Source organism: Nansenia antarctica (assembly GCF_963989245.1).
Source record: "Nansenia antarctica genome assembly, chromosome: 6".
In the NCBI taxonomy this organism is placed as follows: Eukaryota; Metazoa; Chordata; class Actinopteri; order Argentiniformes; family Microstomatidae; genus Nansenia; species Nansenia antarctica.
In genome coordinates this window covers 25,662,486-25,673,853 of record NC_137676.1, presented here as the reverse complement: position 1 = coordinate 25,673,853, position 11,368 = coordinate 25,662,486, and the positions used below count along the sequence as shown (strand labels likewise).

The 11,368-nt window shown below is 42.5% G+C and overlaps 1 protein-coding gene across 1 annotated transcript; it reads right to left on the bottom strand.

Moving 5' to 3' along the window:
- Nucleotides 1-7,389: 7,389 nt before the first annotated feature.
- On the bottom strand, nt 7,390-9,521 carry LOC308160400 (uncharacterized protein; the record flags this gene model as incomplete). Its single annotated transcript, XM_080534314.1, has 3 exons — nt 7,390-8,475; nt 9,152-9,304; nt 9,420-9,521. 3 exons carry the CDS (start codon nt 9,519-9,521, stop codon nt 7,390-7,392), a joined length of 1,341 nt encoding a protein of 446 aa, XP_080390440.1.
- Between the last annotated feature and the right edge of the window lie 1,847 nt (nt 9,522-11,368).

The following is an 11,368-nucleotide window of genomic DNA, read 5'->3' as shown; positions in this document are numbered from 1 at the left end:
ACAAATACATAATCATACTGTGTTTTTATATATATATTTTTTTTTTAAACAACATACACAAATACATAATCATACTGTGGATTACTAATTGATAGACATTTACAGGAAATTGCAGGAACTATTATACATAGGAACAAAATTATTATGTGTACAACATTATTATATGAACAAAATGATTATATGTACAAAACCTTTTGTAGGTAGGACACTATTGGACCTCGGCCCAAATCTAGTACTGAACCTGACCCCCCATGCTAAACCATTTGGAAGTACAGTATACTAGGACTCCAATTCAGACACACTGGGGGGCTGTCACAAATCTACTAACTCTAATCAGCCTGGTCTCACACGGCAGACGTCAGAATTCGACGTTTATGGACAAATGTCGAATTCTGACGTGAGATTGCATCCAAACGTCGAATTCCGACGTGACATTTGCATCCAAACGTCGAATTCCGACGTGACATTGGGGTAGCTCGTTCTGATAGCGCAGGGGTGCGCCTGTTATGTGCGCCTGTCGGGGCTTCTCTCGGGATTATTCCATTTTGAATTGGAAACCCTATGGTTACCCTAACCCTAACCCTAACCCTAACCTTAACCCTAACCCTAAATGTGGCCTAACTTATTAATGCAAGTGCAATTCAAAATGGAATAATCCCGAGAGAAGCCCCGACAGGCGCACATAACAGGCGCACCCCTGCGCTATCAGAACGAGATACCCCAATGTCACGTCGGAATTCGACGTTTGGATGCAAATGTCACGTCGGAATTCGACGTTTGGATGCGATCTCACGTCAGAATTCGACGTTTGTCCATAAACGTTGAATTCTGACGTCTGCCGTGTGAGACCAGGTTGCTCTAATTATTTAAAATACAAATAAATAAATAAACAAGAATGTGTTGTGTAACAACTCCCCCAAGATTCCCCTCCACCACAGAGAGACTAAACTGTCCTTCTGAAAGAGACTACACTGACATCCTCCATCCCAGACAGAGTACAATGACCACCATCACAGTGTGACATGGGAGAGTTACTCCATATGAGAGTGGAGAAACTTCTTCAGGTAGCATGTGTTCCTGATGTTGTGGACTACTCTTTTATCAACAATTTCACAGTATTGCCCATTGGTGGCAGTTGAATTCATACCTATCCCAACAAGTTGGCGTGGTTCCCAAAAACATTTATGATGTAGGAACAGGAGGGTGTCAGTGATGGCTGAGGGTGGGAAGAGAAGCTTTGCTCCCTCCTTGTACTCTTCACAGCCTGTCAGGGGATCTTCTCTGTGGAGTGGCAGGAACACGGTCCCTTCAAACAGGAGCTGTGGATTCTCTGAAAATAAAAGACATCAAGTATTAAGGTAGGCTATAGATTCCCATCAATATTTTTTATACAAGGTCTTTCAGTAAGACTATTTTACCTGACATGGTAGCCCATATGCCTGTGATTTTCACCGGTGGCCTGTGGTTCCTGTCTTCACCAAGTAGGGTTGGGTTGAGTTGGGTTGGGGTTGTTTCCACAAATGACCCAACTCTGATAGTCTTTATATCAAATCTGAGAATGAAATTCAGTATGCTAATTATAAAAGGGGTATGCTATTGTTAATAGCATATCATTTAGATTGTTTTTAATTTATTATTTTAGATAATTCATTATTTTAAAATATTATTTTCTTTAGATAAACAACTAAAATAAAAAATCTAAATTAGATGCTATTGATACTGCATAGAAACACATTGATATAATATACTTGTATGTTTCAGGGGACAATGTTGCACTCTGATATTTAGTGTGTCTCTGTGCTGCTTGAGGCCCGTCTACTGAGGCTGAAAGGACAGTATATGCAGGGCCTCAGAGATCTGGCTTCGTACTGGAGGGCTGTCAGCCGTAGCGTCCGTATGGGCTAGATCTTTTTGATTTTTTCATTTTTCCACATTTATTTTGATAGCACTTTGGCCTATGTTGTTGTTGTTATTATTATTGTTAATGGCCTAATTTTGTTATTGTTATTATTATTATTATTATTGTTATTGTTATTATGATGTTATTGTTATTGGCCTAAATATTGTTATTGTTATTATTATGTTATTGTTATTGGCCTAAATATTGTTATTGTTATTATTGTTATTATGTATGCACAAACATAGTCTATTTTTTTGGGTTGGTTGCAATAAAAGCCTTTTGGATTGATATCTCTACTGTATTTATTTGATTCCGTTTGACAAAAATATAGAAAAAATATTTAATAATGTGTATATATATATCACTGGTGTTCTTTTAGGAATATAAGATTTTCAATTCCATCTCGAAAATGATCTATCTAGGGAGTTATATAAAATGCTGAGACAATACTATGACATTGATTATTACATAATATATATTATGTATATTGATACATATGATTATGTATTTGTGTATGTTGTTTTTTAAATTTCAGATTTCAGATTCAGATTCATTTATTTATTCAAGGGACAGTGCATATTAATAAAACCAAAATAAATTGTAAATACGCCAGAGTTAGCCCGAAAGCTAGTTTTCATCCGCAGTCCCTATGCCATGATGTTGTATACGGCTCCCTGGAGGAAAAAAGTACATTTAAAAGTTAAAATATAGGTAGACCTAGGCACAAAAAAGTAGACAGGACAAGCATTTAGCTTAAGGGCATAACATAGGGGGTTAAAAGAGCATACATTAATCATAGGCGGTTAAAAGGAGGGTACATATTCGGTAAGCAGACTAAAAGCAAGCAACATATACGCACGGTAAGCAGACTAAAAACAAGCACACAGACTGTACAGGTAAGACATGTTAGGCGGTACACAGACAGGCGGTACACATGACATACAGGTATAGGACAGGACATTTCAATGTTGGCAGGTGTGTGTGTTGATCATCCACTGTTTTAGATGCTTTCTAAATGATTTAAAGGTGCCTAATTCTTTAAGGTGCCCTGGAATCAGGTTCCATTCACGTGCCCCTCTAACTGACCAGGCAGACTGACTAAAGGCACTCCTCCTAAATGGGATGGTGCAGTCCCCTCTGGTGACACCCCTTGTGGTGCGTGCTGTACTTCCTGGTCGTGAGATGAAGGTGTTAAGTGGTGGTGGGGCTAAATTGTGGATAGTTTTATAGACAAGGCAGAGGTTTGTGTAGGTTTTCAGATTGTCCCAGCTTAGAATGTTGTGTTTCTTCAGTATTTTGCAGTGGTGAAAGTGTCTTGGCTTCTTGTCTAGTGTTTTGATTGTTTGTTTGTATAGTGACTCGAGTGCTTTGCAGGTTGTGGGATTTGCTTGTGACCAGCTTGTTATGCAGTAGTTGATGTGTGTGAAGATCATGGCGTGGACATACATGGTAGCTGCCTCTGTTGACATGTAGTCCCTTATAAAGCGGAAGTTGGACAGATTGAACTTGACAATTTTACAGACCTTTTTGATATGTGCCTTAAAAGTGAGGTTGGAATCTAACAGCACCCCAAGATATTTGAACTCGTTCACAACTTGTAGTTGTTCCCCTGAGATAATGACATATGCTTCTTCAGCAGAACGGTTTGTTTTGGTAAAAAAAACATGCTGACCGTCTTGGAAACATTAAGTTGGAGACGACAGTGGTTCAACCATGTAGTCACCTGAGCCATAGATAAGTACAGCAGCTACCTCCGTCTTGGTCTGACCATGTACAAATAGTACAGTGTCGTCAGCATACATTAGTGTATCAACCTCAGGACATTGATATTGATATTGACATTGATTATGTATTTGTGTATGTATTTGTGTATGTTGTTTTTTAAATAAAAAAAATAAAATAAAAAAACACAGTATGATTATGTATTTGTGTATGTTGTTTTTTAAATAATAAAAATAAAATAAAAAAATAAAAGAAACGGGGAACATAGAACCCTTTTTCGGAAGCGGGGTACCGGGGAACATAGAACCCGGGGAACATAGGACCCGGACAGGGGCGGCGCTAGGGGGTGGCTACTTGGGCTCAAGCCCCGGATGTTTTCTGAAAAGCCCCGAATGTTTTACAAAAAAAAAAAAAAAAGTCTCATGAGTAACGTTCAGTACCGGAGTCCAACAGAGAGGCAGCAGCTGCGCGATATTAGCCTGCCTACTGCGTAGCCTGCCCTGCCCTGAAGAAGAAGTGATCTCAATCACTCAATCAGTAAGGATGGATATCCGAAAGTTTTTTTCAACAAAACAAGCGCCAAGAATTGTTGCAGCAGCAGTATCAGCAGCTGACAACAATGACATCACCAGCAGTGATGACATAGATGATGTTTCAGGTTTGTGAATCTTATTAGAAAGGTGACTGACTCACTGACACTACTTTTCCGGTTTGCTAATGCTAGCTGGCTATCATAACATAACGTTATGTTATAATGAAAATGAAACATAGCAAGGTACTGTTACGGTACATGGTAAGAAATCAAACAAAGGATAATACTTATACAAATAAAGTGAATAACAGGCTGATAGTCTTTGATATCTGCACTCTGGTTGACTGAGTAACAAGTGAAAAAGAATGATGTAACGTTAATGTTACAGCTAGTAAACATGGAGTAACCACATTAATTAAGTATGCCCTTATGGTAGTATGTATGTATACAGAACATGACTCAAATCTATCCTAAGATGTAACGCTAACTAACTAAGTTTGTTTAATGTCCCAGGGGGGATTTGATTTCACAGTACTATACACAGGCCAACAATACATGTAATATATCGTCATATAACACAGGACAAGACAATCAATACAATATAAGTGGTGAGCACAGAGTCTGCCCTGATACACATACTGTAACATAACTAGCCTCAGCCCATCAATTCTGTAATTCTATACAAATATAAATGATGGTGACTGACGTGTGTGTGTGTGTGTGTGTGTTTACTGTCTATTTTGTAATACAGCCTTTTGTCCGCTTTAAGGTGGTGGTAAGTTGAAGGTTGAAGGCAAAATTTTCCGGCGCGCTCCGCGCGCACATTATATTCTCCCTCTGGGCTAAGCCCCGGATCTCCTACAATCCTAAATACGCCTCTGATAGGTACGCTCCCCCGTTTGCTTAGCTTCAACAAGCTAATGTTTTAGATACTTTCTTCAGGGGTATAGGAGCAGCATATAGTTGTCACAAGCCCAGAGCGGCCCAGAGCGCCCTCTGTCGGCTGTAGACGGTAATGTTTACTCCTTGGTTCATGTCAGTCAGTAAAAAATTATATATATATATATATATATATTGATATATAAGTCGCACCTGACTATAAGTCACAGGACCAGCCAAACTATGAAAAAAAGCTTATAGTCCGGAAAATACGGTAGCTGTGGAACCTCTCTAGCCCAAACACTAGCCCTAAACACTCCTTTTCTATCTGAGCGTAACGACACTCAGTTTCTGTCATAGACCTAGATGCATAGGCTACTGGTTTCCAATGTTCACCCTCAGCCTGAAGGAGTACTGCACCAATCCCATCTTTTGATGCATCTGTGGACACTTTGATCCTCTTTTGGGGCTTTTCCACTACGGTGCTGACCCGGGTCAGCCCGCTTCGGTCTGCTTCTTTTCCCCTTTTCCATTAGTTGTCCCAGGTTGGTTCGGTTCGCTTCGGCTCGCTTCTTTAGCTCCACATCGACCCCAGGGTCTACAATTTCATATCCGGGTCTTTTTGCCAGGCTGCGTGTGACGTGTGACGCTGCACACCGTTGATTGGTCAATGGAAATCGTCATCCCATGTCCCATCCCATATATTTCTGTTGGAGTATATTTATGTGGAGTACTATGCAACAACAACCGATCTGCGGTCGAGCCGTGCACTTACATAGGCCTACATTACGACGAGTTGAAGAGCTTTATCTATTTCAATGTTTACAGAAAGGACCTATTCTTTTTTACTGGACATTTTTATTATCACTTTATTTAACTTGATTGCAGTATGTGCAATATTTAGATGCTGCTCCTGAGCCATAATTAAATAACCTTGTTTGTAGAAAGGTCCTATTTTATTTTCATATTGGAATTGTAAAAAAAAAAAAGACACTTGAGAGAAACAAAATGGCAGCTGTTTAAAAAAACCATACATAAATATGTTGTTCCAATTCATATCTATCTCATCCTTGCATTAGAACAGTTTGATGGCATAAGAGCAGTTAACAGTTTGATGGTATCATGTGGTAGTGCTCTCTGAAATTAGCCCATGATAGAAGGTGATAGACAGATTCATCCAATCACCTGCCAAGTATTTTTTGAAAGTACCTGCCCTTTTCCAAACAGCTTCCAATTAAGCTTTCCTAGATGGTTGTGTGAAACAAACCACCTGAGTCAGGTTAGTAATGCTCCATCACATGTTTTAATCTGAAGCTTGATTTTAAAGCAACCCAACTTTAAAGCAACCCAATGTAAGTTTAGTTCTTTCACTCGTAGCTCGGGCTGTGGGGGTGCTAGAGGAGGGAGCCTCTAAGTCCCCTGAAGACGTACAAACAAACTGCACGTTGATACGACCTTCCTAGCCGGAGATATGGCCACACTTTACAAAAACTTCCTTTTTTTAAAAAAATTTTAAACGCAAATTAAATCGCAATCGCAATATCTGTCCAAATAATCGCAATTCGATTTTTTCCCCAAATCGTGCAGAGCCCTTAACCACCGCGCTGACACCCCGAGAAGATGCTTTTAACCGTAAACTCGATGAACCGGGAGTTCGCCCGCTGCTGCTGTCGCCGTTCACTCATGAGTCAAATGCCGGTAGATTCGCGTCTTGTCGGCGTTTCCCGATGATGATACTACAGTTCATAAAGCAGACAAGTGAAGACAGTGGTTTTAAGGGTTCAAAAAACATGACTTTATTATTGTGTACATAGCTTCCTCTCTCTCTCTCTTTCTCTCCAAATAAATCACGTCTGTTGTTGGTGTACACCCGGAAGCTTTTTGCCAGGCTGCGTGTGACGTGTGACGCTGCACACCGTTGATTGGTCAATGGAAATCACATCTAATCTCTAACCGCCATTTTTAAATCTCAGACGGCAGCATACAACAGCATACAACAGCGTACATAGATACTAGTTCTTTACTGTTAATTTGACTGTTTCTACTATTCTTTTTAATTATGGAATCGTGTTCGAGTTGGGCACCAAACGAGGTCCAGGCCCTCATCTGTATTTGGTCTGAAGACCAAATCCAGCGAGATCTGGACTCTACCGTTCGTAATCAGTGCCACAGTGACCTAAAGTAGTAGCCATCTCATATGCTGAGCATAACAATGCTGCTACAGTTAATAAAGCAGACAAGTGAAGGCAGTGGTTTTAAGGGTTCAAAAAACATGACTTTATTATGTGTAGAACAACATATGTGCAGAACAATGTCCACTAGCAATGATTCAAACATGCAGACAATCACAATGATGCTACAGGGAGGTAAAGTAGCGCATCAGCCCCTGACGCACACCCAGTCCCTCAGTCTCAGCCCTTTGTGGCCGTGCCACCAAGGATGGTTCTGGTGTGTCATGAACACTCCATTCCTGTATGTAGTCCTCACCTTGGGCTTCACAATGGTTGTGTAGAGCGCAGCATGTAATCACCATTGATTTCACCAGGGCCAGATCACAGTCATTCCGCTTCATAAGGCAACGCCACCTGCCCTTGAGTCTGCCAAAGGCATTCTCAACAGCAACCCTTGCTCTGCTTGTTTTCATGTTGTACTGTAGTTGTTCTTCAGTCAGTCGTCCGTTATCAGAAAATGGCTTCAAAAGCCAACTGTGCAGGGGATATGCAGCATCCCCTAGAAGGTAGTAACCAATGTCACATCCACCAATGTTCCTTGTGCGACCTGAGAAAAGGTTTCCACTGCTGGCTTGCTCCCACAGCCCGGACCGACGGAGAACACGGGCATCATGCATACTCCCTGTAAACCCTGTGCAGACATCCCAGAACAATCCCTTTCCGTCTACAACGGCTTGCAGGATGATTGAGTGCCAGCCCTTACGGTTGAAATAGTCACAGTGGTATTCTCTTGGTGCCAAAATGGGGATGTGAGATCCGTCAATAGCACCAACACATTGTGGAACCCCCCATCTCTGCTCGAAGTAGTCAGCCATTTCCTCAAACTTTGCCTGGGTTGGAAGACGAATGAGTTCTGGTACTAGTATCGCTTGTACAGCAGCGCAGAAGTCTCTCACACACCGCCACACAGTTGTGATACTGACACCAAACAGGTGTGATACACTTCTGTACTCGGAGTTGGTCGCCAATTTCCACAGTGCCATCGCTACTCTTTTGTTGAGGGGGACACACAAACGGAAGGCTGTGTCTCGTCTCTCCATCGCTGGTCGAAGTTTATGGCACAGATACAGGAATGTTTCCTCCGACATTCTGAAGTTCTGTACCCACAGAGCATCGGTGAAAGCAGGGACCACGATATCCCACCACTCGTTAGCTCTGTTAATGGCCCACGCTGACGGGGCGCTGCGAAGATTTCGCAAAAAATGAACCATCTGGAATAGATCAGAGATAATGTGTTTTGTCAATTCGGAATAAACCCAAACCAGTCATATACTAGAAATAGCCGTGAAGGATAACAAAACCCACCTGTGTTTGTTGTTTACGCCGACGATCAAAGCCAACATCGTCGCTCCTTACGATAGCCCACATCAGTTTCTTTCTCTTTTCAGCATTCCTCTTTCGAGCATCCTTCCTTCGGTCTTCTCTCTTCTGTCTTCTGGATTCTCTCTTCTGTCTTCTGGATTCTCTCTTCTGTCTTCTCTCTTCTGTGTTCTGGATTCTCTCTTCCAAAATACCATGGTGAATGATATACCACAGGCATAGGATAGCTGCAACTTCCTCCATGCTGCTATTGTTGGGGCTGTGTTGTGTTGTGAAACTGTCTCGTGAAAATATACGTCACCACCATGGCGCGCTGTTATGACGCGTAACTCCGCCTACTATCGTCTACTCCTCCTACTAGTCCGGGTCGGTTTGTGTATAATGGAAAACCAGAACAGATCAAAAGTGACCCGACCTGACCCGAACCGATCCGAACTGCACTGACCCGGGCTGCTGATGGAAAAGCACCATTTGTGTGGTTGAAGAATGTTAGTACAGGTGCAGTGGTTAGTGCTCTCTGGAGCACTTGCCATTCATGCTCATGTTTGGAGGTCCACTTGAACTTACTCTCGTCTCTTTGTGCAGGAGCCCACAGATGCAGGATGTTTTCGCTGATAGGTTGGGGATAAATGTACCTATGAAGTTGACCATCCCCAAGATGCGTAGCACACCTGTTTTGTCTGTGGGCCTCGGCATGTCTAGTATGGCGTTGATTTTCTCCTGGTCGGGTTGGACACCTTGTGCTGAGAGCACCAAGGAAGACTATTTCCTGAGCTCCAAATTGACATTTGCTCCTGTTGAGCTTCAGTCCATTCTTCCGTATGCTCTCCAGCACCTTTGTCAGCCTCTCATTGTGTTCTTGGATTGTGGAGCCCCAGACAATGATGTTGTCCACATAGGCTTGAACTCCATCCAGCCCCTTGATGATGTGTTCCATTGCTCTATGAAATATTTCAGACGCAGAGATTATTCCAAATGGAAGTCTGAGGAAGCAGTATCGACCAAAAGGAGTGTTGAAGGTGCAATATTTGGTGCTGCTCTCTTCCAGTTTGAGTTCCTTGTGGAGTCTCCTTTGTGAAGTATCTTGCACCCGCCATTTCACAGGTGATTTCCTCACGCTTTGGTATCTGGTAATGTTCACGCTTAATGTTCTCGTTTAGATCTTTTGGGTCCATGCATATTCTTAGGTCACCGTTTTTCTTTTTCACGCACACCATTGAATTGACCCAGTCTGTTTGTTCTTCAATCTTCCTTATTACACCCAGTGTTGTCATCCTGTTGAGTTCCTCCTTTAGACGGTCTCTCAGTGGTGCTGGGACCCTTCGTGCAGCATGCACAACTGGCTGTGCATTTTCTTTGAGCTGGATTTTATAGGTGAATGGCAGTTCACCAAAGCCCTGGAAGACATCTGAATACCCCTGCACTATGGATTCAACACAGTCACTTGATGTGCTCACAGTTGTGTTGATGTGGTACACTCTTTTCACCAACTCTAAATCTTCACATGCTTTATCACCTATCAGTGAGTCTAGTCCTTCAGCTACCACAGAGAAGAGTAAGTGGTGCACTTTCCTTTTCACTGTTACTTTCAGCTTGCACGTGCCTAAACAGTCAATTCTCTGTCCATTATACAGTAGTCCTTAAGCTAAAGCGTTTTTTTTTGGGGCTTTTCTTTCATTGCTTTGATGTCGGACATGCTTTTGCACCAGTGTCTAGTTTCAGAGTGACTATAGTCCCGTTTATTTGCAGTGGTGCTATCCATTTATCTTGCTTGACAGCATTTATCTGCTTCTGTGGCTCTTCTTCACAGCTCACCATGCCAACAAAATATGGGTCACTGTCACTGTCAGTGTCCTCCTCCACTATATTTACAGGTTTTCCGATCTTTTTCTCTTTCCCTTTAGAGAAGCACTGTTTGGCAAAGTCGTTATTTCCTTTACAATAAGAGCATTGCTTACCAAAAGCTAGACACTCCCTTGGCTTGTGTTGCGAGCCAGTTGAACGTCTCACTGTCTGTCCATTGCGTTTGTGCGCATTGTTTTCCTTTGTAGAAGACCGCGCCAACTGTCACATCATCACTCACTTTCATGGAGCCCGCTGCAATCTCGCTAAACGTCCTCACATGAATTCGGGACAGCTCACTTGCATGACAGATCTTGATTGCCCCCTCTAATGTCAACTCAGCTTCCCTCAGCAGCCTTTCCCTGACCTTTTTATCCTCCACACCAACTACGATCTGGTCCCTGATCATGGAGTCCTTTAACGTAGCAAAGTTACATGACTGTGCTTTTACCTTTAGGTCAGTCAGAAAACTATCGAAAGGCTCGCCCTGCTTCTAGAACGGAACACATATATCTCTCGTACGTCTCGTTCTTTTTGGGAGAGCAATGGGCATCAAATTTCTCAAGCACTTTATCCAGCTTCTCGTTATCATCTCTTGCCTCAAACACGAACGTGTTATACACTTCTATGGCTTGTGGGCCTGCTATTGTTAGTAAGAGTGCTACGTTCCTGGTGTCCGGCTTCGTTTCCAATCCCAACCAGTTAAAGACCCAGGAAATCATCGTGGACTTCAGGAGGAAAAAATCTGAGGTCCAGCCCCTGCTCGTCGATGGAGGGAGCGTGGAGAGAGTCTCAACTCTCCGATTCCTGGGGGTGCACATACAGGAGGACCTGTCCTGGAGGACCAACACAGCAGCCATCATCAAGAAGGCACAACAGCGGCTCTACTTCCTGAGAGTCCTCAGGAAATACCACCTCAGACAGGAGCTGTTTGTGACCTTC